This window comes from Hydra vulgaris, chromosome 11 (genome assembly GCF_038396675.1).
Source record: "Hydra vulgaris chromosome 11, alternate assembly HydraT2T_AEP".
Classification (NCBI taxonomy): domain Eukaryota; kingdom Metazoa; phylum Cnidaria; class Hydrozoa; order Anthoathecata; family Hydridae; genus Hydra; species Hydra vulgaris.
In genome coordinates this window covers 54941518-54969189 of record NC_088930.1, presented here as the reverse complement: position 1 = coordinate 54969189, position 27672 = coordinate 54941518, and the positions used below count along the sequence as shown (strand labels likewise).

General features: G+C 28.4%; 2 protein-coding genes across 2 annotated transcripts in view; one reads left to right on the top strand and one right to left on the bottom strand.

The window, feature by feature from the left end:
* LOC100212252 (protein FAM221A) overlaps positions 1-16764 on the top strand; it is a 29482-nt gene extending 12718 nt beyond the window's left edge. Inside the window, exons 5-6 of the mRNA XM_065809237.1 lie at positions 3299-3429; positions 16409-16764. Coding sequence (XP_065665309.1) covers positions 3299-3429; positions 16409-16519 — 242 coding nt within the window. The 3' untranslated portion in view covers positions 16520-16764. The remainder of the gene's footprint in view (positions 1-3298; positions 3430-16408) is intronic.
* A 3589-nt stretch (positions 16765-20353) lies between these two features.
* On the bottom strand, positions 20354-23326 carry LOC105848459 (putative uncharacterized protein DDB_G0282133). Its single transcript, XM_065809649.1, has one exon. It carries the CDS (start codon positions 23324-23326, stop codon positions 20354-20356), a length of 2973 nt encoding a protein of 990 aa, XP_065665721.1.
* Between the last annotated feature and the right edge of the window lie 4346 nt (positions 23327-27672).

Genomic DNA, 27672 nt, shown 5'->3' with positions numbered 1-27672 from the left:
AAAGCTGATTACCATGTTATACAATCAGATTTACAAAATATAAACTGGTATATGCTTGCCAAGCAAAATCAAGTCAATGTATTCTGGCAAATTATTTGTAAATATTTAAACTCATCTATTTCTGTACATGTTCCATCACATTGCAATAGAAAAAATAAATTCCATTCTCTAATCATTCAGAAATTAGCCTCTAAAAAAGTGCATTCATATTGAGAATACAAAAGAATTGGTTATACATCCGCTCATATCAAATATATGATTTGTTCTTGTTTATTGGATGCAGAAATAAATATTGTATTTTCAGAGAAAAAGATTTAGTTGATAAAGCTAATATTGCCCAGTTTTAATCTTTTGCAAAGGCAAAAACCAAATGTTGTAGTTCTATTACCACTATTACAACAAGATGGTTCTCTTAACACAGAATAATGTGAAAAATAACATCTTTTAAAAAATTTTTTTAGTATGAATTGCTAAACTGAATTACCAATTTTTTAACATATCGTTTTCAATGTGTGTGTGGGTAACTTGTATTCAAACAAAATTCTTGTAAGGAGCAGAATACCTCATAGGACTGTTTTCGGACCCATTTTATTTTTTGTTTTTATAAACAATATAACTTCATGTATTAATGGTGATTGCAGCAATAAGTTGTTTGCTAATGATAGCAAGTTTATATCAAGCAACAATCTACAGTAACAACATACACCTTATCAATACTTTAAAAAAATTTTCAGAATGTTTAAAAGTTTGGCAACTTAATATAGCAACTAAAAAATGTTTTCATCTATGCTATGGAAGCAGTTCTTTACCATTAAACTCATAATCAATAAACATTGATACACATATTGATTCTATTAATTCAATTCAAGATATTGGTATAATTTTATCTTTGGATATGACGTTTTCTGTTCACTGTACTTTCATTGCAAGAAAGGCACATTCTCCTTCCTACTTACTTTTAAAATCCTTCATCACTAACGATTTCAAGCTTTTGATCAAAGCCTATAAAGTTTATGTTCGATCTATTATAAAATCTTGTACCTCTGTGTGGAATTGTCATTTTTAAAAAGATATTTGTTGGTTAGAAAAGATTTAGAAATCTTTTACTAAAAGTGGCTGTAAAAGATGTCGTATTCCTTATAAAGATTATTCTTTAAGACTCAATATATTTAATCTCTTGAATAAAATTTGATCTTGTAATAACCTATAAAATTATACAGAACTTTGTTGATTTACCTTTTTCTGAGTTTACTTTTGCTCCTTCTTACTATCCTACAAGCTGTCATGCATGAAATTATGCATGAAGATTTTTCTACTGTGAAAAAATTATCAAAATGTAGAATTCTCTACCTGATTATATTGTTTACTTGTCTACTTTGTCTTTGTTCAAATCAGAAAAGTACAAAGTTCATCACCATTGCACACTGTTTTAACTTGTTGTTTTTTGTTTTGTTTTGTTAGTGTTACATAAAGTATACATACATAAGAGTAATTTACATATTACATACATAAGAGTAATTTTAATATTACCTGTATCAACTTTTTTTTATTTCTTATTTTTAATTGCAAATAAATCAGAACTAATAACCACAAGAGTTCAAGTTTAACCACAAGGTTCTTCACATTATCCTCAAAGAGTAACAGGAAAGACTTGCAAAAAATGCAATGGATAAAGAAATCCAATTAATAATGAATAGTTTAACTTTTATCATTACAGAGCTACAAGTAAATAAAAATAAAGTTGGGCCAAATTACTCTAGAAAGATAGTTACAAGGTAGAAGAAAGAGAACATTTGCCTTTCTTCTACCTTGTAACTTCCATCTACCTTACAACATTTCTCATAGTTTGAAGAAAGTCAAAAACCGTCATAATGATTGTTACTTTAGTATGATTAATAAAATGAAGTACAGAAAAGCTAAAGGGAGACAAGTTTATCAATACCTAGACATATCACCATCTACAGCACCTATCCCACGTGATGATAGCCTATCAGTTCCATACCTACCACATAATTTAAGTATACTTTTTATCATACTTTCCAAAAGTCTTACATTTAATATGATCAAGTATTAAATATTTACTAGGCATTTACTTTTTAATTAAGTTTTGAAGGCTACTATTTATTTATGTCTTTATTGAAGTTGCTGGACATTTTTTTTTTTTTTACAAATGAAAATGGTGTAAATATTTCATCGCAAAATTCAAATAGTGACAGTAGCAAAGACATGGAGGAAGCTTTCGTGCCAATAATGACTTTTCAGCCTTACGTTCTGTATCGGAATGCGCTAAATACTTTAATCTGAGATTTAGGTCTTACTAAGTCAAGTGTGCACTTCTCTCATTAAGGCTGATCGAATGGAATCTACTAGGTGAAGACTGCAGAACATGTGTGTACCAGAAACAACAAGAGTTAGAAATTCACTTTGACTTGTGTAATAACATATTTTATTGTTTTGTTTACTTCTCTAATAAATTTCAATAAAGTCGTCAATAAGTTCAATAAACCTCCACTTCATATTAAGCTAGAATTGATAAAAAAGTTTGTCAAGAATTTGAAGGAGAAGCTTTACAAGAAATTGAAGCAAAGATCAGAGTATATTCATAAAAGATAAAAGTATGCCTTCAAGGTTATGTTGAAGAAATAGTTTATAATTTAGAATTGTATTGTAATTAAATTAAGTATTAAATGCTATCTAGTTATTTTCATAATATTACAATTTGATACAATATATTGAGTCAATATATTGAATCAATATATTGGCTCAATATATTGACTCAATGTATATAAAAACTATCAATGTTATGTCAAAAATAAATGTTATTTTGGAATTCAGTGGCAAAAATTACATGAATAAACATTAAAAAAACTAAATGAACAAGACCTTTGTTACATTATTTTATTCAACTTTAAAGTTTAATTAAGAGTAAATAATTCATTTTAAGTTTATTATGGTATAAGTTATAATTATAATAAAATTATCATATAAAGCAAATTGTTTAAATCCATTGAGTTTTATAAGATAAATAAGGTTTATATTTACATGATTATAAAAGTGCATTATATAAATGCTAAATAAAAAAATATGAATGTATATTTATTTTAATAGTTTATTTACATATAATATATAATATTAATATATATAATAGGTTTACATTGTGTTTTCTGAGAAAGGAAAAAATTGCTAAGTTTTTGATACTGGGTACTTAATAACCAAATTCTCAATTTGTTTAATCAATAATAACAATAATAAAAAAAAATTTTAATAATAATAATAAAAAAAATTTTATTTTTTATAGAAACATATGGTTCATTATTTTTAAAACCTGGCAATGCTAAAGGAATACAAGAAGGACACCTACTAGATCAAGAGAAAAAGTTCTCTGAAGTTGAATGTATGGCAATGCTTGAACAAAGATTTCAACAAAAGGTGATGATTTTTTTTATACAACTTCATATGCCAATCAAGGATCAGTTTAATTGCTTCTATTAGCTGGTGCAGACAGTTTGTGTTCTTTAATAGCTGCACTCTTTTTTTTTGTATGGATGCTATCTTTTTGAGATTTTTATTGTAAAATTGATTTGTGGACCAATATTTTGCTTTATCATATAAATTCTGCATAATTTTTCAAACTTGTCCTTTATGTAGATATATAAATGAAACCAAGAATGGCTTATAAATTTTTGTTATAAGTTTTCTGAAAGTCTATCAATTAAATCTTTCTTTTATCCACAATCAATGAACACAATAATATGTTAAGACAAAAATTGTCTTTTTTAACCTAGTTTATTGAGATATGTTCCATCAATAAACTCTGTTTCATCCATAAATTCTGCTTTAAGTTTCTCATACTTTTGTAAAAGATCAGACAAATAATCTTTGAATATATGATCTTATAAAATTGTTATTTATACATTATCATTTATTAGTATTTTCATAATCAAGTCATCTATAATCTAACTTTTGTCAAGAACTTAGTGCTGGTTTCTTATAAATTGTATTGATTTATATAATTGTAACGATTAAATAACTACAAAATAATCTATTGAAATTAATTTTTTGTGATTTCATTTTTTTGCTTGTTTCATTTCTGATGCCATTGTGACCATCCCAATTTTTTCCATATTCTGACTATGATAAAGATTTATCATAGCCAGAATACAGTATTAATATATAATTAATACATATTAATATATATTATATTAATATATTAATAATACCTTTACTGTCATTCAGTCAAGGTATTTTAGTAAATTGAGATATCGACTTTTTTAATGTCCAAGTTTACCAATTTACAGTTGTTTTTGTCATCAAAATTTGTTGTACTATCACCTCGTACTTTTTAACAATAACTGCATTACTAATTAATTGAGCAAAATACCAAAAATTTTGAGGACCATCATGTTAAAAATATAGTGTTTTAATTTGGAACTGTCCTGGTGCAAAGTGTTACATAATTATTGTAACCATGTAATAAGTACTACTCAAATTTCTTGTTGAAATGCTTAGAATACAGTTTGCCCTTGTGAGCCAGTAATTATGATGAATGAATGTTTCCAAAGAAATTTCTAGAGATTTCATTCGAAATTGTTCATGATTGAATAGATGAAATGATTAAATAGATAGAATATTATAAAAATATTTTTGATCTGAGCTTGATTCTCTAAAGATGTTATCAGAAATTAAATGAAAGCAACATTGAAATTTTTTAATTACTGCTAAATTAGTTCTTTTATTTGTTTTGAAAGTAATTACTGCTATGTGTTTTTGTTTTTAGTTTAATTTTTTATTCTTATTTTTTTAATTTTTTTATTCTGAACTCCCAACAAGGCTGCAAGCAACCACTATTAAGTCGGGAGTTACTAGAAAAAAAAGAATAGAGTTATAGAAACAGTTTGACAAAAGACTTGGAAAATTGAAGGTTGTATGAGTTAGGAAAACATGAGGATGGAAGAGAGTTCGAAAGTGTTGAAGTGCGGGGAAAAAAGCTAGACGAATAAAAGTTTTTGGAACATGCAGGGACAGATACAGTAAAAGAATGAGACTTAGGTGAATGACAAGTCAAGCAAGAATGAGTTTTAGTTGATGGAACCAGAGGTGAAAGCTCCTTTGAGCAGCGACCATGATAGTATTTGTAGAAAAGAGAAAGAGATGCAACTTTACGATGATGGGAAAAAGGCTCAAGTTTAACAAATAGACCGGGTCTAACTACGTTTACAAAGCATTTATGGACCTTGTCTAGAAAAGAAAGAGCATCATTAGAAGAATTAGCCCAAATACATTAACAATCTTCCAGATATTCTCACATCTAAGGTGGCATTGATACTACCATTTATTTTTGTCATGATAAGAAGTTAACACTCTCTGTTTGCTTGAAAGGGGGTATTTGATCTTGAAAAGGATCTTACTTCTGCTACAACGTGCTCATAGTGACTGGTGAACATTAATTCAGATAAATTTCTTTAAAATTTTTTACAGCCAATTGTTATTGCAATAATTTAGATCTTCCTATATTTATGAATGGTAATGTGCTTAATGAGTCATCTACCCTTCATCTTTTAGGATTAACTCTTACTTCCAATCTTTCTTGGAAATTGTATATCAAGTCCATTGCAAAATTAGCATCTGCTAAGGTTACATCTTTTTATTAAGCTTGATTCTTAATATAAATCTTAAATCCATCCTTGTATGGAATACTGTTGCCATATTATGGGTGGATCTTCTATTGACGCCCTTTCTCTTTTAGACCAGGTGCAAAAATGCATTGTAAACATAGTTGGACCTGCTCTTGCGACCAACCTCCAACCATTATCACATTGTCGTAATGTTGTTTCTCTTTCACTTTTCTATAAATACTATAATGGGCACTACTCTAAAGAGCTAGCGTCTCTTGTGCCATCTACTAAAATTCATTCTCGTGTTACTTGTCATTCAATTAAGTCTTACCTTTTTTCTGTGACTGTTCGTAAGTGCTCCAAAAACTCTTATTCGTCTAGTTTTTTTCCTCGAACATCAGCTCTTTGGAATTTGCTTCCTTCATCTTGCTTTCCTGATTCATCTAATTTGCAATCTTTTAAGTCGTCTGTCAATTGTTTTCTTGCTCTACAATCTTCATCTTTTCCCTAACAATAACTTCCAACTCTAATAGTGATGCTTGCAGCCTTGCCGAAAGCAATGATGTTAAAAAAAAAAATATGACAACAGTATTCCATACAAGGGCGAATAAGTGTTTAGTAGAAGTAGAGAAATATTCCACACAAGGATGAGTAAGTGTTTTGTAGAGGTATGAGAAACCATATATACAATCAATTGCTAAATTAGCATCTCAGTAAATAACTGAGTTTTGTTGGAGTTAAAATTTACAAACCACTTTTAGCCCCAATCTGTTACAGAAAAGAGGTCAGATTCAAAATCAGCTACTTGTTCTAAGCGATCGAAAAGAAAAGACTTTTTGTCATCAGCAAAAAGGACTTCCTTAGATGTAAGATTGTTGAAAAGATCATTAATGTAGACAAAAAACAAATTAGGACTAAGGATATAATCTTGAGGTACCCCAAAAGTTACTGGAAATAAAGAAGAGTGTTGACCTTCAAAGATGACTTTAATTTAGATAATATTGAAAAGAGTTTTGGAGAACAATTTTTTAAGACTGTGACAGGAATGTTGTCTGGACCACAAGCTGTAGATGAGTTTAATCAAGATATGACTTTAGCAAATGGAAGCTGTAATGATTTGAATGTCTAACAATGAGTGAACCTGTTTAATTGTAATGGAAGGAAGAGAATGGCCATAAGATTCGAGAGATGAATTAGAAGAAAGACTCTTTGAAAATAGTTCAGTTTTTTCTTTGCGGAGGTAATAAGATCGGACCCATGAATGAGAGATGGAATGTTTGACCTTCCTTTGTTGACGATGCTGTTGAGGATTTTCTAAAAGTCTCTATAGCCTAACTTCTGAGGTGAGATATGAGATTTTGTGAACTGGGAATAATGGAGCTTGGCATCTGAGAGCACCTTTTTACATGGATTTCTTGCAATAATAAATAGCTGTTTGTTCTCAAGAGAGTTGTTCTTATGAAAAAAATGATTATGATTAGATATAGTAGCTGCACTATAGGATGAAAACCATGGAGTAGAATGAGGCTTTACCTGGAACCGACGAGAAGGAATAAAAACATACTTTCTCGCCTGAATCCAGGAGGTTACATAGGTAACGCATTTATCAGCTGAGAGGAAAATCAGCCCAAGGACCCTCATGAAAATCACAAAAAGAGTCTCAGTCAGCTTTAGGGTAGTAGTAAGTAGTGCGATGATAGGCTGAGTTTGAAAATGAAGTACAAAATGAAAGATTTAAAGTAATTATTGCATGGTCAGAACCACCTAAGGGAGAAAAAGGAGAAACTGAATACAAGCTGGGATCAGAGACCAGACATAAATCAAGGAGTGAAGGTAAATGATTAGGGTTGTCAAGAAAACTAGTCACAAAGTCAACTGAGTAAGAAATTGAGAAATGCAAAAGTTATAGTCTTTAGTGCCAGCAGGATCAGTGACATTAGAGCCAAGCCATTCAGTGTGATGAACATTATAGTCACCAATAACAACAATATTGGCAGAGAGGTAAAGAGAGAGAGCATGGTCATTTTGATCAGAAATTTTATCTAAAAGAGTGCAGTCTCGGAAAGAAGGAGTAAGATAAAGAACAAAGGGAAAGGTGATAGAGTGAAGAAGTGCTAAGCGGAAGCACATAAAAGAATGGTCAAAGGATTCAAACCTGATTTCACGACAAATAATTGAATTGATGCATATGTATACCCCTAAGCCAAGCATTTGACTTTTGGAGTCTTTACAAATCAAAGGATAATACCCATCAACACTTAGATCAGAAAAAGGAATAGCAGAATTTAAATTAGTCTTACTAAGAGCGAGCAAGTCTGGTGAATTTTGTGAGACTTGAGATTCAATAGATGGAAGGTTGCTTTGCAGACCCCAAATGTTAGTAAAAATATATTAAAACATTTAGGTCGTGGGAATGGTTTTTTATGTTTAATATTTTGATTTACTTTTGGCATAATTTAAGTTTAAAGAGAACTTGACTCCCTCAAAGATAAAGCACTGCCTCCCAAGCAATGAGCTATGCAATTTTCTCTGTCCTGTTAATTAACCCTAAGTTGTAACATAGGGTTCCTTATGTGGCCTCAGCAATGCACACCAAAAGCATTAACAGGGACACCATCCATGCGCAACATGGATGCTAATATTCTGATATTTTGATATTCTAATATTCTGATATTTTGCAGCTGTTGATGAAATCAGCCTCTCTGAGAGTTATCACAGAGTTCGGAAAACTTTACAACCAGCTGGCCTCAAAACCATTAAACTGAGTTTTAGAGCTGTACCCTCATTAGGAGATAACAAGAAGAGTTGCATAGCCACTTTCAAGGAAACACAAGAGCCCCAAGGCAGGAAATATTTAAGTCAGAGTTTGTTTCTCCAAGCCTTTGCCTAAAAAAGCACTGCAAGGCAGCAGGGCATGGGGCAGGTAGTACTGGGTTACTTAATACCAGGAGCAGGGTGATCATGATGATCCTGAACCTGACCTGACCTGGAGTAATCAAAAGTAGCTACTTCCTGCAAACAGCACCTTAAAACATTGGACAATGTCTTATCCTGAATCAGTTCGAAAATGAAAATTTGTTAAAAAATAATTTGCTAAAAAATGAACATAATATTTAGTCTTACAATTAGATAAGTAAGATTAAATTTGTTAAAAAATAATTTGCTAAAAAACGAACATAATATTTAGTCTTACAATTAGATAGGTAAGATTAAATTTGTTAAAAAATAATTTGCTAAAAAATGAACATAATATTTAGTCTTACAATTAGATAGGTAAGATTAAATTTGTTAAAAAATAATTTGCTAAAAAATGAACATAATATTTAGTCTTACAATTAGATAGGTAAGATTAAATTTGTTAAAAAATAATTTGCTAAAAAATGAACATAATATTTAGGCTTACAATTAGATAGGTAAGATTAATTTTGTTAAAAAATAATTTGCTAAAAAATGAACATAATATTTAGTCTTACAATTAGATAGGTAAGATTAAATTTGTTAAAAAATAATTTGCTAAAAAATGAACATAATATTTAGGCTTACAATTAGATAGGTAAGATTAATTTTGTTAAAAAATAATTTGCTAAAAAATGAACATAATATTTAGTCTTACAATTAGATAGGTAAGATTAAATTTGTTAAAAAATAATTTGCTAAAAAATGAACATAATATTTAGGCTTACAATTAGATAGGTAAGATTAATTTTGTTAAAAAATAATTTGCTAAAAAATGAACATAATATTTAGTCTTACAATTAGATAGGTAAGATTAAATTTGTTAAAAAATAATTTGCTAAAAAATGAACATAATATTTAGGCTTACAATTAGATAGGTAAGATTAATTTTGTTAAAAATAATTTGCTAAAAAATGAACATAATATTTAGTCTTACTCAGCATTTTTTGAAAAAATATACTGCATTGGGAAGTCTTTGCAAAATAAATTTATTTATGTATGGTAAAGTTTCATGTTTATTATTGTCTTAATATTTTAAGTTGATCTCTTGTAGAATATTTTATTTTATGCTTTTAAAAAAAATGCATTGTGACATGCATGTCATTTATCATTCATACATGCAGAACAGGTACTAGTTTAGATTTTGATCAATATGTTTACTTATGCCATAAAAACAAACTATTTTTCAATTTATTTCTAATGTTACAACTATCTAATGAGAATTTACTCTTATATGTGAATCTCACTTGCACAAACAGAAATGTGACACAATGATTATGTAAGTAGAGAATTTTAATTTAAATAAATAACAATCATTTTAAAACTTTTGAACAACATGTCTCACAGAGCTGGATTAGGAAGGAGGATGAGGGGGTTAGAATGCTATAACCCCAGGCCCCGCAATTTTAGGGGCCCCATAAAGTCTTAAACTGCTGTGGCACACAAAAAAAGACATCTAAAAAATAATAACGGGTGATGCAGAAGTTATCGGACAAAATAAAAACGTCAATAACTTATTTATAAATAAAAAAACAAACTACTACAAAGCATTTATCTTTTAATAAAAACATATTATTTTTTATATGAAAAAACACCACCATCTCCAATTGATCTCAATTTTGCTCTGACGCCTTTCATATGCAACTGTAAAAAGTTTAAATCAATTTCTTGTACTTTTAGTTTAATGCGATCAATCAAAACTTGCTCTGTTGAAGCTCGCCAATCTCCCTCGTAAACCTTCTGTGCCAAATGTCCCCAAAAATTTTCAATTGGTTGTGCTTGAGGCATATTTGGGGGATTGGGTTCTTTATCAACAAAATAGACATATTTGACCATCCAATTTAGAGAATCTTTAGAATAATAAGAACTTGCTAAATCTGGCCAAAATAAATAGTTAAAGTCTCTATGATACTTGTGAATAAATGGAAGAAGGCGTTTTTCTAAACATTCATTTATATAGATTGATGAATTGATCACTACAGCCTTGGAAGTATGAAACAATGGCTCGGACATACCACAGTCAGATATGGCTATCCACATTAATAATTTTTTTGGAAATTTCTCTTTTCCTATAAAACGAACACTTTCTTGGCATGTCTTTTTATTGTTTGTGTGGTATCCAGAATTTCCAGGCATGTTGTCCCCTGCAAAACAAAAGTATTTTTTGTCATCGATGACTAGTAGCGATTTTGTGTTATAGAGTTGGTTAATTAGTTTCCTGCTTCTTTTCTTTATTTGTTGTTCTATAGTGTATTTTGGAGTCTTTTCACGTTTTCTATATTTAATATATTTTTTTTTTAACTGACGACCAATTGTCGATTGATTTACACTGATTTTAATACCTATTTTTCTCTGACTGACCCTTTTTCGATTGTTGACAAGTCTCGTTAATTGGCTTTCTTTTCTCTAGTCCAGGATGTCGGACAACCAGGGTGCTTTCTATCAGAAAACGATTGAACAGTTTCAAGTCTTTTTAGGTTATCATATATTGTACTTCGAGCAAACCCTTCCGTTTCAAAATGATTTACGAATTTTTTTTTTTTTTCTATTAGGTTTATTTACAAAAAACATTTTTAGTCGCTTTCGAAAAGATTCTTGTTCAGCTGCATTTAACCTCATTTTAAATAATTGTGTTTCAAATAATAAAGTTTTTATTTTATAGAACGTTTATGCCTACGCATAAAACCACAAAAACTAATTATTATGCTCAAATAATGAAATTAGGATTTGTCCGATAACTTCCGCATCACCCGTTAGCCCCAGAACCCAAAAAGACTTAATCCGCCACTGATGTCTCATCAATAAAAATTGACATCATCAGGTATAATAAATTAGCTACAATATCTGTATATAAACAACTTTTTTGGCTACATTTAAATTTTATTAGTTTTTGCAATAGTTACCATAGCAACATTTTTATAATATAAGTAAACACAAATTTTTAAAATTTAAGTTATACACAATTAAAATTGTAGATTGTAATTGTGTATAAATATAAATAGTAAAGAGTGTATTAAGTAAAGGTTTTCCCATTACAATATGGATACTATCTTATGGATACCTGCCCTAATATGGATACCCTCCTCAATTTTGAATTCATACTTAGAGGAAACTCTGTCAATAATGGTAAAGTAAAACTTCATGATAAACAAAAATTTCATGTCATTAAAATTTGGTAATAAAAAAACAGAGTAAAAGCAGGTAGAATGAAATAGAAAATAGAATGAAATGATAATAGAATAAAATAGAGAATAGAATAAAATAGAGAATAGAATGAAATAGTTATGACTATGTTTATTCTTTTGCTCCTACTTATATAAAATAAAATTTTGCAAAGATTTTTTGATCATGTTGTGAAGAATATTTTTCTGAATAAGGGAAGAGAGAATAAAAGGGGGGTTGGAATTTTATTTCAGAGCTGATAAATGAGGGGGGGGGGGAGGGAGAGACTGCGTTAAAATAAAAGGAGGGGGAGGGATTTTTTTTTGTTACAATTTTTTTTAAAAAATTCAGTTTATAAATATTTTTTACAAAACACACTTAAAACTATTTAATTCTAACAGCTGTTCAAATGCGCATTTTTGAACAGCTGTTTTATCATAATTTAAATAGGATTTAATATGCTGGTATAAGTTTCATACTTTTGTGAGAAATAAACCAAAAGCTCATTTGCAACAAATCGAGATTTACTAGGTCGGCGATTTTTAAAGTCTGTTTACACTGAAAGTTTTTGTTTTTATCAGTGACTGAAAGAATTATTTTCAAGTTTTTAAGGCCAATATTCACTGATTTTTTTTATTTTAGTTATGAGATGTAAAGTTTTTGTTGACAAGTTAAAATTAATAAACAGGGGGTCTTAATAAGCTTGGGGTAGGTGGAAAAATTTTCACTCCCCCTCCTTACTTCCCCCTCCCTCATCCCTCCTTCCTCCTTTTATTAAAGACTCGAGAGTAAAATGATAAAAAATTTTAATACAAAATAATTTTTTCTATGAATGGTCAAATTTTTAGCAAAATGATTATCTTTTTTTTCGATGCAAAATATTTACCATCCCCCTCTTACTTCCTTACATTCAATTTTTTGGGGGCAATACTTTAGCATAAAAATGCGAATCTTTATGTCAAATTCGGCAGTACTCAGTACTCATATATACATATATATATATATATATATATATATATATATATATATATATATATATATAAATATATATATATATATATATATATATATATATATATATATATATATATATATATATATATACATACATGAATAATTTAAAATATATTCTACAAAATAGAATGCTCAATGTTTTTAAAAGAACAGAACAATAATAAATTTTCTGATGAGTCTTTATAGATAAAACACAGTGTAATATGAAAATAAATTGTTTAGTATTTGATCGTAAATTGATAGAAAAGAGTAGGAGCATGTATGCTATAACTTTTTTGATTTCTTATATTTGTCATTATTTTTATAGAATTCTAATAAAAATCAATTATCTAGACTTAAGACAAAATGGATAACTGCTCTATGTAGAAAAAACTTTACTGATCCTTATGATATGAATAGAAGTAGTCTCTCATGTGTGAAATTTTAGTATGGTGCCATACCAGGCATTTTTAAAGCACCAGAGTAATAAGTTACTTAGTTTCTTCCTAGTTTTCTTACTAACTTTTGGTATATTAAACTTACTCTAATTTAGCCAAGATTCTATAAAACTGTTTATTTATTTCGAGTCAACAGTTCCACAATAAGTTTGTTACAGGTCAGGAAGATCACCTGTAATGAAATTAATTTCAGCTTAACTATGTGCATCTCCATGTAGTTATTTGGATTTTGTTTCAATATTATGGTTCAGTTTCATTATAGCTATATCAAATGATATAAATTATGTCATATAAATAACATATGATATTTTATATATTATTTATATGATATAGTTTATATTATTTGATATAGTTTGTTGTCAGGCACACTCAACACCTAAAGTGATCTATTGCCGCTCATTCAACAATCAATTGCTGCTTTGAAACTGTTGACTGAAGGTGGTTGAACTACTTCTTTTAGAGTTCCATATTTTCTTGGTGCTTATGTCTTGTCATTTCTTTATAGTATTTAAAACAGTGACCTCTCAATTGATTGTTAATGATTGGAAAACAATTTTTTGTTCTAGTTTGCCAACATTTTCCATAATTTTAAACATTTGTATCAGATCTCCTCTTTGTCTCTTCATTAAAGTAGTTAGTTTTAATGCTTCAAGTCTTTTTTCATAAGTTAATAAGTTTTCATAGGAAAGAAATTTTATTGACAATACCAGTTTAGTAGCTTTGTGCTGGATTCTTTCTTGTCACAATCAGATTTTAGAAAGGAAGACTGGAACCGCAAACTTTAGTAATGGCAGAATATGAGACAAGTAAAGCGATCAAAGTAATTTACAATCAAAATAAGCAAAAGATTTCTTGATGCAGCCATTTGATTTGCTTTGTTAGAAGCAGTATTTATTTGATTTTTTCACTTTAGATTTGTACTAAAAAGTATTCTAAGATCTTTTTCTGTATCAGACTCAGTCATTGAATACCATTTATATAATATGAAGAGTTTTTGTTGTTATCGCCATAATGTATAACTATGCATTTTGAGGTTTTAAATAGAAGAAGTCAAGTTTTGAGACCGTTTGTAGGCATTATCTAAATCTGTTTGAAGTTTAGTAGTACATAAGTAGTTAATACTTTAGTAGTACAGTTCTATGGATATTTTTGATAGTATTTTTGTATCATCTGCATATAGTTTGGTGAAATAAAGCAAATTTTTAGGAAGGCCATTAATATACAAAAGAAATAAAAGTGCAGGAATTTTAGAACCTTGTTGTACACCACTAAAATTTTAACCCATTCAGAAATGATTTTACCTTGAACAACTCTTTGTCCTCTGCTTCCTAGGAAAGCTTCAATTCATTTTAAAATCAGACCATCAAAGCCGTATGCTTTCAGTTTGACTAGCAATCTTTTGTGTGGAATAGTGTTGAAGGTTTTGGCAAAATCTAACAAAGCTACATCAACTGGAATACTGACATCAAAATTTGATAAAATGTAATCAAGTCTTTCTAACAGATTAGTGGTACATGATTAGTTTCTATCGAGCCATGTTGCTGTCTTGCTATCAGATTTTTCTTATACAGGTAATCCTCCTTATATATAAGGGTTTTCGAATTTAAATGAATATTTTAATTTTTTAATAAAACTCATAGTTTTTTTGAAAAAGCAGATTTTTTTATTGAATATTAAAGTTTACGCATGGCAGTTAATAATCGAAAAGAATGTTAGATAAATGACCACCTTTTGCAGCTTTTCAGGCTTCCAATCTTTTAGTAAAATTTTCCAACACATGATGGCATAATTGTGGTTCAATTTGAGTAATTTGCTCAATTATGTTTTCTTTCAAATGTTGAATGTTTTGAGAGTTATTAGCGTATACTTTGCTTTTCAAAAACCCCATAAAAAGAAATCTAATAGTGTTAGGTCGCATGAAATTGGTGGCCAGTTAACAGTTTCTTTTCGAGAATATATTCGATCACCAAATTTCTCTTTCAAAAAGTTGTTTTCAACTCATTGTTTCTATTGCTATATGACACGTTGTATTGTCCTGTTGAAACTAGATACTGGAACCTGTTGTAAAGTCCTTCTCAAACCACATATTCTGCATATCAATATGCTCTAACTCTTCAAACTAAAAATTTACTATTTATTGTTCAATTATCAAATCAATTGCTGTGAATGATGACAAATTGATGTGTTTAGCTCTATAATAAAACTTTCACTGACAGCAGCAGTATTTTCTAGAGAACAACCACTATATTTTATTTTTTTGATTTTGAACTGAACCAGTTTCCTCAAATTTATTCATTATATTTCAAATGGTGGAGTTTGTTGGACATTACACTTTAATCAGACTTTAGATATGAAGTATAACTTGAAATTTCAAGTTCGCATCTTGCATTTGGAAAAGATTTGTGCTTTCATAAAATGCTTTTCAAGTCTAACTTGAAATACCGGTTTTTAGGCGTAGCTTGAGTTTAAGTTCGCTCTTTGATATAGCTCAAATTTTAGATTCAATTCAAATTCGAATTTTGTTTTCAAATTTCAAGTTCGCTTATTGCATTCCATCCTTCAATTTCTTTAAAAATTGTAGCCATATTACATTTTGAATAAATATTAAAAGATCGCTTGTACTCCATTGTCAGATCTTTGTTGTTTTCCTTTTAATTAAATTTTCCTTTTAAACTAATTGTTTAATATTTTACGGAAAAATCTTGATTGTTTAAATTAATAACCAACTGCGGCGATTTCTATTGAGTGACGAGTTTTGGGGCATCTATAAAGTACGTACGCATTAAACCACCAAACGCATTTATTTTTCAAAACATTAAAAACAAAAAAAAAGAAATCAAGGTTTAGGATAAATAGAGAACTAGAGATAGTCAATTTTTGAAAGGTATATTTTAAAGCGCAGAACCAACCCACGTAAAAACCAATATAAAAAATATGATATTTTAGCAAACATAATAGCCGATATTTAACTAAATACAAGTTAATTTTTATAGAATATTTTCTATTTGATATTCCTATTTTTTCTTAACTTTGGCAATCAAAAATTAATAAAAGAAATAAAAAGTGCTTAGATGACAATTTTGTTTTCGTATCTTTGCAACAAATATATCGCTTCAACAATTCTTTTATTACTTTATAAATGTTTGATATTTATAAATAGACATACAAGTACGAAATATGTTATCCTTCAAAATATATATGTATTTTTAAAAATATTTTTTCTAGTTGAGACTGGAATCTAGCTCAAAAAGTTTGAGACTGGAATCTAGCTCAAAAAATTTGAGACTGGAATCTAGCTCCAAAAGTAGAATAAAAAGACATTCTCAAACAAAGTAGTTACAAGAAATGGCATGATATGAAGATGGCGCACGCACCAACGATTCTAATGATATTCTTGGACATGGAACATTCATGTGGTATGTTAACACGTAAGCGAAAATTGCTCAGACAATACCGAAAACGTCGCAACGGTTGTAACTATTTGATAGAACTCTAGTAAATTTTTATTCTTATTGTAGCTGAAGCATTTTTTATCTTCCAGTAGCGTTGATGTAAATCCATTAAATGCGTATTTAATGATATTCCAGTATTTCATTTTCTACACTATTTTAGCGCTCACAGTTCCAATACTAGGGGGTGACAAATGTGTTTAGGGGTTGACAAATGTGTTTACGGTAATAAACTTTTATGTTTTTATTAAACAAGATTAAAACATCATCAATTCTAAAGTAATTAATTTTATTTGTATTTATTTTGAACATGGTTTTTAAAACCATAAAATCAGTTTCAAATGTTTGTTTTTGTTTGTGTTGTTAAGTTTTGAATAATTATTAAATATTTTTTATTTTTTGAAGTATTTGACAATAAGTCAGTCATGCATATAGTGTACGCTTAAAAATGCAAAAAAAACGTATAAGACGAGAATTTGAAAATTACGTTTTAGTTTTTCGTTTTACACAGTTTTTCCTTCATGATATTTATATCTTTTACCCCCATATTAAATTTGTAAATTTGGCGGTATTGATAAGTAAATGTAAATATAAAAATATTGTATTAAAACAAAATATAATTCTTAATATATTATTTAAAATACAGAAGTTTTAGCTGTTTATTGATACCTGAAAGTTTTTTTAATAAAACCTAACACTCAATCATATTGCTCAGGTATCATAATAGACATGAATGTGAAATTCATGCAAGTAACTCGTCTAATTTCTCAAAATATCAAACGCGATTTCGTTTGATTACATGCGATTTCGTTTATTACAGTTTTGCTTTTCTGTAGACAGGCTTTTTCGCTGAAAGTTCTTTCTATAACATTGGCTTTGTTGGATTATTTAGTTTTCGGTTTTCTTTTTTTAGTTAAAGCCTTACTAATATTTTACTTCTTAATCTCGATTTCTAACAATTACATTTAAAAAAAGATCATCAATGTAATAGATCATCGAAGGAACATCAATGTTTTATGAAAATGGCTGCTGAAATGGAATTGGTTTCTTTTTTGTTTTCTTTTTATCGATTAAAACAACATAATAAATTCCAAAAACGAAAAGATAGAAAATCATGAGATTCTTTGAAAAAAAGTTAACAAAAATTACTTAAAAACTACAAGTAGTAAAAATTTGAACAAATAAAACTTTTGGATGAGTTCGATGATTTTATAATTTGTTATTTTGCAACCTAGCGTTTTTTTATATTTTTATAAATGTTAATATTTCCAGTTGCTTTTAAAAATAATAGGCGCAATAATACTTGTTGCTCAATAATACTTGTTGCTCAATAATACTTGTTGCTCAATAATACTTGTTGCTCAATAATACTTGTTGCGCAATAATACTTGTTGCTCAATAATACTTGTTGCTCAATAATACTTGTTGCTCAATAATACTTGTTGCTCAAATTTAAAGTGTCATAATAAAAGTTAAAGTGTAATAAAATAAAAACTAAAGAATATATTAAACAAATTCAGATAGCGATCAACCAAAATGATAAGCGAAATAAAGCATAAAAGTTATGAGGATAGACTAGTCATACTCAATCTTACCTCTCTTGAAGAGCAACTAAAAAGAGGCGATCTGATTCAGCAGTATAAAATTACAAGTAGAATAGAAAAAGTCGACTTCGTAGTTCCACAAGTATATGCGCAATCGCTATCAGAATTTAATTTACGTGGACATAATCAACAACTAAAACGGCAAATTGTGAAAACCTGCCAAGAACAGGTTATTTTTTTACTGATCAAGTTGTCAATAACTGGAATGAGTTACCAGCAAACATAGTCAATACAAACTCAACTAATATTTGTAAAAGTCTATATGACGCGCTTCCAAAGCTAACAGAGACACACTGTATGTCTCGAATTACGTCATCATAGTGGTGCCTGGTGCTGCACCACTTCATCAGAGTTTACAGCCTAAACTTTATTTTTATGTAATGGTTTGCTGATTAAATTTTGATTTATGAATAAACAAATTCAAATTCATATTCTTTACTGGTTGTTTGAAAATGTCACACTTAGTAATATCACATTTTTCTTTAGGATCGTTCTTAAATTTAAATGACGGATTCAAATACACATTCTCTGACAGCACAAGAGTATCAAAGTTTGAATTAAGTAAAAAAAAAATGTGGTTACTTAATAAGTTTTGGATTGGCACCATACTATTGAGACAATTTTTCTCTAATTTTAGAGCTTCACCAATTTTTGTTTTGTCCTGAGAGATAAATGTTACCCAAGGAGATAAATGTTATCTTTGTTTTGTCATATCCTGAGAGATAAATGTTATCATTAAAAATGAACAAATGGGTTTTGAAGTTAGATACTGGAATTCAAGCTCTGGTGTAATAAAAGCTAGATATATTTGCTCAAATTTCCTCAGACGCCCTAGCTAACAGAACTTCTTTAACAAATTAATTGAAGCAACAGAAGTGTTGCTTCAATTAATTTGTTAAAGAAGTTTATATATATATATATATATATATATATATATATATATATATATATATATATATATATATATATATATATATATATATATATATATATATATATATATATATATATATATATATATATATATGTATGTATATGTATATATATATGATGATTATAACTGCAATAAATCAAAATAGGTTAAAAAATGGCGCAGTGCAAAAACTTTATTTTATACTCTTACTTGACGAAATATATAAAATATATTTCGTCAAGTAAGAGCCAATCCAAGATTACTCAATCGGAAACTTTTCTATATTACTAAGATCTAGGACCCATCTTTTATTTACTTAAACCCTATTTATAAAGTTTGTGAACCACGATATATCATGCAAACCGATAATTAAAATCGTGTAATATATTAAGACCAACTTAAATTTAACCTCAAAGTATAATTCTGTCATCATTATTACAAAAATAGACTTTTAACAAGTTTTGGTTGAAACTTTGCAAAAAAATATAACTTTTTTTACCTTTCCTCTAAGCATAACTTTGTACGTTTGCTAAAGTCAACAATTTTATTTTTCCAAAAATTATAATCCCGCATAATTTGAAAATCTAAATTATATATATATAAATTTATATATAAATATATAAATTTATATATAAATATATAAATTTATATATATATAAATATATATATATATTTATATATAAATTTATATACATATATATATATATATATATATATATATATATATATATATATATATATATATACATATATATATATATATATATATATATATATATATATATATATATATATATATATATATATATATATATATATATATATATATATATATATATAGTGTTTAAAGAAACTGATAAAAAAATGAATAAATGAGTGAAAAAATTTAATAAAAATCAGGTATTTTCTTATATGCTTTTTTATACAATATTTGGATATCATAACTAGATATTTTTCTAAATTGTAATTGTTGTATAACGGTAACAATTGCACGAGAGCCGTTTAAGTATGAAGGTAGTAACTATGTAAATATGTATATAGTAATTATGTTGTTATATATAACTTAACTATGCAATTATTTATGAAGTAATTATGTAACTATGCATGAAGTAGTTATGTAATTATGTATGAAGTAATTATGTATCTATGCAAAATTGTAGCTATAATACATAATTATTTCGCTATAGAAGTTATTAGTGAATTTTTAAAATGATTTCATCTTTTTTTTTGCTATTGTCTTTTTCGTTCCATTTACAGAATCTCTATCATTCGAGTCAAATATTTTTCCACCAGAATGTTTTTTATCAAAAGGTTTATGTGATTGTTTACGAGATTCATTAGAAAGCTCATTTTTATTGAATGACGTTTTGTTACTGTTTGAACCCTCGCTATTTTCTTTTTTCGTAACCGAATTAGGTGGTTTTGTTAATTCGCTTAAAAGAGTCTCGTTTTCACCGTAATACTGCAATGAATTTGAGAGGCTTCTTACGTCTTCTTTCATTTCATCAGACGCTAGTTCCGTATTAGTTTCTGTTTCTATGGGTAAATCCCTCTCCAAATTTTCCATTGTGTTATAAAATTTATCATAAGAATTATTAACTTCTAAAGCATTAGTTAAGTTTTTGTTATTATCAACTTTAACTACTCCGTTCGAAGTATTATCTTTAGTTTGTGGCAGCAACTTGTTTGTTCCGCCCTTTTTTGTGCCCTCTTTTTTAGTATTATTTCGAATCCACGAGGTTCTAAAACCATCAGGAAGTGAAATTGTTTGAGATCTTCCAATTAATTTCAAAATATTAAAACCACTTGGATTTAAAGATACGTCTTGTAGAGAAGTGGAGTTAACAACTTTTGGCATTGCAACTCGTTTAGAAAGTCCATCTATGTATTCTTTTTCTTTTTCTTTCTTTATCTGTTTTAACTGATTCTCATAATATGAAATTTCATCGTTATTTTGGTTAGTGCTGGAAAGGTCGTAAGATTGAAGCGGCTCCGTTTTAATAACGTTTCCGATAATCTTTTTTTCAGTTAAATAGGCCTTATCACCATCAGTTTTATCATTTGACATTAATAGACTAATACCATCAGAAATAAGGTTTTCTTCATTTGTTTCTGGCTTTATTTCGCTACCACGTTTAGGCTCTTTAATTTGTTTTGCGCTCTCGATATCTGTAAGCACTTTTTCATTATCTTCTCCTGCATAAATGTCGCCTGATGCATTCATTACGTTTCCAATATGTTTATTTTCAAAAAGTTGACTATCAGATATTTTATCGCCGACAACTTGTTCGTCTCTAGATTCCTTTGTCGTGTGTTCTTCGTATTTTTTAAAATTATTTTGATTGAACTGTTGAGCATTTTGATCTGCATTTATCAGATTATTTGTATCATGATCTGCATTTATCAGGTTATTTGTATCATGATCTGCATGTATGAGACTATATTGATTATTACCAGTAAGTTCTTCTTTATTTTCATATACGTGTACCGCTGCTGGCTTTAAATTTTGACTTATTGATTTTTTGTTGCTTCCCTGCTTTCTCTCAATTTTGTCTTGGTTGAACTCCATTAATTTAGTTTTGCTTTTAGAATTCCATGTGACGTCGTTGTTATTACTTTCTTCGTCTTCGTTAACAAAAGAACTTTCAGAGTTAGTGAAGTCAGCAATATCTAAGTTATTTTGTTCCGTGTATTCCATTCCTGAACTTGGAATTAGACGTTTACGGTTACCAGATTCTATGTATATAGGTCCTTCCATTTTGAACTGTTCAAGCTTCTCTAAATCATTTGTTTGAAAAAGTGTTGATTGATTTAAAACACTTATTTTGTTATTATCTGTCCAACCATTTGGAAAACTTGTTTTCTGTGAATAATGGTGAATAGGTTTTGCTTCAATATTTGGATTAGCAGTGTCATCCAGCAAATGAAGTAGGAATGTTTTAGTAGGATCATTTGTTACTTTTGTGACGAACTCATCAGCAATGTCAGTATCTTCGTTTACAATCATTTTATCTTTTTTTGAGCCAGTCACAGTTTTACGACCAGAAATATAGCACGACCATCTTTTAATAGCAGCACGTAAAACAGATTTGTAAGAATTTGAGAGTTTTAATAGGTTTTGAACTTTTGGATCTGAACTTTCTTCGATAGCATTTTGTAAAACATTTTTGTAATTTGGTGATAGCTTCAAGAAAGCACGCACTAAAGGACCTGGCTTATATTTTCCGAATACAAGATATCTTTTTAAAGAACTCTCTGCGTTATACTCCCTTGAAACATTTTTCCAGAACTCAGGGTTGTGTGTTATTTCATGAACACGCTTATAAAAGTTATTCATGTAGTTTTGATATCTTTGAACAAAGGTTATCAATTTTTCTTGAGCGCGCACATTTATTTGTTTTGGTTTTTGGAATGTTTGAGGTGGTTTCACATTGCTTTGATTCGGCGTATATCTTTTTTTACCATATAGCTTAGCATTTGAGTTTAAGTCGGTTTCCCTGTTTGATTTTTCAACTATCTCTTCAAAAGAGCTTTCGTTGTGTTTAGCTAAGTCACTTTTTTTTAAAGTGTCTAAACTTACTTTTGCTATTGTTGATTCGTTTTTTGGCTCATCAGGTTTATCGTCTTTTTTTAAAAGCTTTTCAAGTTTATCTTCATCATTTTTTGCTAAAAATAACTTATGAATTACTTCGTTTATCACTTGTTTGTTAAAAGAGTTTTCTTCATCATTATCAATATTCTTTTCTCTACCACTCGGGCTAGCTGTATCATTAACTGATTTGTTTGTGTTATTATTAAACATTGATTCCACTTGGTTTTCAGGTTTTTTTTCAATTTGAGTATCATTTTGTCTTTCAAAAGATTTGTTGTTCAAATTATTTCTTAAAGTTGTTTGGTTATCTTTTTTTGCTATTATATCGCTTTCATCATTTTTAGAATGGACATTTTTTTCATCTCCTAAAAAATTATCTACGAAATGATTTAAGGCATCTAAAGCTTCTTCGTTAATAATTTCATTTAATGCATTGTCGATGCTTTTTGTGTTTTCATTAAAGCGACTCTCAGTTTTACTTTCCCTTTCTTTTTCATTTCTATCAATTGAATTATTTTTTTGTGTAAAATTTAAATTTGTTTTGTTTTGCAAAGTTAATACATTTTCGGCAAGCGCAATAGGCATTACCGAAATTCCTGTCAAACTTGAACCATTCTTCCTGGAAGATCTATTAAACAGTGCTTTACTGAGAAAAATCTTTGGCTCTGGATACCCAGACTTTACGTAATGCTTTTGTTGTTCAATTCTGACTGTACAGTTTGGTGTATTTAGAAAAAATACATTACTTTTTTTAACATTAAAATCTCTTTTTAGTGAAATGTTTCGGTAATTTTTTTGTAACACAAAGTGGTTTAAATTAGTTTTGATTGGTTCGACATAAATCAAAATAAATACGCCTACAACCACCACGCTGAACATTGTCATTTAGACTTTTTCATTCCAGATTTTTTTGATTTTCATTGGTAGTTCAAATTTTTTCTAAAATAAAAACTCAAACGCTTCAAGGAAGATTTTTAAAAGAAGCTCTAAAGAAACTTATGGAATTTTATGAAGAAGAATAGCAAAAAGCTTGTTTACTGTTTTCAATAAACAAACATTGGGTTACTCGGGGTCGTTGTTTTTATCAAAGTTGTTAGGCATGCTATGAACTGAACGCTACATTAACTTCATTAATCTTCTTTAACATTAAATCCGGTTATTAATAAACTGTAATTGTAATCAACAGTAAAAAAAAATAACTTATACCGAGATTAAAATGTATTTTTGTAAACGTATTTTTTAAGCAAAAGTTAAATATACATAAAATCTAATTTGTTGATATTAGTTTTCTTGACAAAGGGTTTCTAAAAAAAACTTTCAAAAAGTATAGAAATTGAAGCTACTTTTTTATACATTTCTTTTTATACCTAACAGTAATAAATACTTAATGGGGTACTCGATAACAAGATTGGTAACATTTTTCTACGAGCTCCTTATGAAATGTAAATATTTCCAATCCAACTTTTTTTCTCCGTTAAAAAGAATATAAATTTTGAAACAATGCGATAAATTAGCACACCGATGGCTTAATCCGCAAACTCCAGTAAACCGAACTGTGCATGAGCAACATAAAAGTATTTCATATGCCCATATATGAACATGGATTTTTATTGTTTTTTTTTTTTATTCTGATGTATTAAAAAAGCATTACTTAAAAGAAAATAACGTATTTCTTTAATAATATCTTCGAAGTGAGAATACCTGTTACCGCAATAAGTCTATTTTACAAAAAAGTGGAGTTACAGTTGACTCGATATTTCGAACTCTCAGCAGACCGGGAAAAAAGTTTGAGATACCGAGAAGATTTTGGCTCAAATGTATCATGTATCTTGTTTGCGGATTAAGCCATCGCACACTTCATTATAAAACCTCACTAGATGCAGAAAATTATATTTTGTAAGTTATCTTAATTAAAGAATTATAGAGATATATTTATCGGATTTATATACATTTAAATTATTCTATTGTCGTATTTGATATGTTTTTATATTTATTTAAAACTGTAGTATTTATTAATTTTTTTTTAAAAAAGGAAAGATTTAATTGAAGTTTTTAAGAAAAGAAAGGGAAAGATTTAATCGAGGTTTTTAGGAAAAGTAGATAAAATAAAAGTGAGTGAAAAAAGAAAAAGAAAAAAAAAAGAAAAAGCAAACAAAACAAACAAAAAAGTAGAAAGCAAACCAAAACAAATGGAAAAAAAACAACTCAATTGAAAATCAAAGTTGAAAAAAAAAACAAAAATGGAAAGCAGATAAAAAAAACTGAAAAATGTATAAAAATTGCTCCGCTTTAGAAGAAAAGAAAAAAAAATAATTTTTAAGTTTTATTAATTTCAAGAGGACGATATGTATCACGATATAATTTCCTTTTTATGTGAATATTTTCATTTATTATGCCTACAAAATATTATTTAAATAGCGCTGCTGGTTGATTTTAATTTATTTATCAATAAATTTTAGTAGAATTTTTATTTCCTAGGAGGATGCACCAAAAACCGTAACTTTTTTTATTTTTTATTTATTTTAGTTTACATTATTTACATGTCGTGATTTACATGTAATATAAACATATAAACTTGGAATCTAAAAGAAGATCATATCGATATTGTCGCCAGAACCATATAAAAATTACAACATAAATATAATATAAAATAATACAAGTAGTTTATGAAAAAATAACAATCCAAAGCATTAGAAATAATAAATGGTTCAAATAATATATTAAAAATATTTCAATATGTTATCCATTAAAAAAATAATATTCTTTAACTTGTTTTTAAAAACAGAAAAAGAGATAGACGAACCCAAATCAGGCTGGACAATTTTATCCAGAGATAAGGCGCTTGATAATCCAGACAATATTGATTAAACTTTGTTTGACGAAAGAGTTCTTTTAAATAGTTTTTATTTCGCAAGCTATATTTATTCTTTACTTTAACGGTAAATAGATCTTTAAAAACATGTAATAAAGGGTTGTTCATACAACAAAACGTAAAACATAAAATATTATACAAGTTAAGTTCATAAACGTTTAATACATTCATATCTTTATAACTCCTAATGCATTTTGGCATCGAGAAATAGCTTTTACATTATATTGGATTTCTAGCTAATTTACTCCGTTAGTTCTGTTATTTTATTTGTTAAGGGGTTGCTCAAACATGAATAAATTTTATCAGAAAAAATTATTTGTGGGCCGCCATGCCGTTTCTTTATCATTTTTTAACTCTTAAGCCTATTTCTGCTTGTCAGACCGGCAGATAATTGTTTTTTATAAGCTTTTATACCTAAGTCTCCTTTTAATCAAGTTTTTTTTTTTTGAGTTGGTTACAATATTTACAGAAGTTGTTGGCATTAATATATCAACTGTACCTGTATTGGGGCACATTGATTGTTGACTATGCGGGGCTAATTGATCCGAGGATCAAAAATGCCCCATATAACTTATATTATAAGACTTATATTTTTTGCTTAAACTTTATGCATTAAAACAAATAGCATATACTTATGACGAATGAAAAATGTTTATATAAATTTTTTAAATTTCATTTTTAAAATGGTGTTAAAAACTAATATTAATAATACTAGTTTTTAGTTTTATATAAGTTTTACAATTAATTTACATAATATTATTATGTAAAAGAATTTTTTTAAACAATTATTTTATTTTAAACATATTTTTTTTTAATTTTTATATCTTTATATGGTAAGGTACAAAAAAAAAGAAAACAGACAGAGTCTGTTTTTGTTTTTTTTCAAGTGATACAATGCTATATCATGTCATACAATGAAAGCAACTGTTAATGAGGTTTTAGAGGGCAGACCAGTGAATTTTGTAGCTCGCAAGTTTAGCATAAATCGAATGACTTTAAAAAGGTATTGTCTTAAAAAGAAGCTCTATTCAAATGAATTTTTTAAGCCTAATTACAACAATAAACAAGTTTTTACTACAGAAGGTAAAAAAAGTTTATTAAGTTATTTATTCCTTGCATCAAAAATGAACAATGGACTTTCAACTGAGTCAACACGATTATTGGCAAATGAGTTTGCTATAAAAAATGATATTTACCTATCATCATGGATCAAAAATAAAATTGCAGGGATTGATTTGTTGCAAGGTTCTTTGAATAGACAACCAGAGTCGTCTTTATGAACCCCATGAAGAAACTAGCTTTGCTCGATCAACTGCCTTTAACAAACACACGGTAGGAGAATTTTTTTCAAAAGCTAAAAACAGTAAGAAAGCGATATAAATTTGATCCTTATTGCATATATGACGTTGATGAAACTGATTTAACAACGGTACAAAAGCCAGTAAGAGTGTTAGCAGGTAAAAGAAGTAAACAAGTAGGAAGAATCACATCAGCAGGACGAGGAACATTGGTTACTTTATTTTGTGCTTCAAATGCAATTGGAAACTCTATAGACTTTCCAAAGGAATATATTCCTCCACTATTTGTTTTTCCTAGGGTCAAATTTCATGTTTACATAATAAAGGAAGGTCCTCCTGGATGTATGGGATTTGCAAATCCTTATGGTTGGATAAATTCAGACATTTTTATAGTATGGATAAAAGATTTCGTAAGGTATTCAAACTGTACTTATGATTTTCCACTTTTGTTACTTCTGGACAGCCATAAATGTCATATTTCTGTTAAAGGTTTGGGTCTTGCAATTCAACATGAAATTACAATTCAAAAAAAAAGTTTTTCTCCCCATTGCATTCATAAATTGCAACCATTGGATAGAACTGTTTTCGGACTATTGAATAGATGCTACAATGCTTCCTGTGACAATTAGGTGGTCACAAATCCAAGACCTATGACCATTTACGATATTGTTTCAATCGTTCGCAAATCATATACAAAAACTTTCTCACCATCTAATATACAGAGACAATTTCAAGTAGCTGGCATTGAACCATTTAATCCA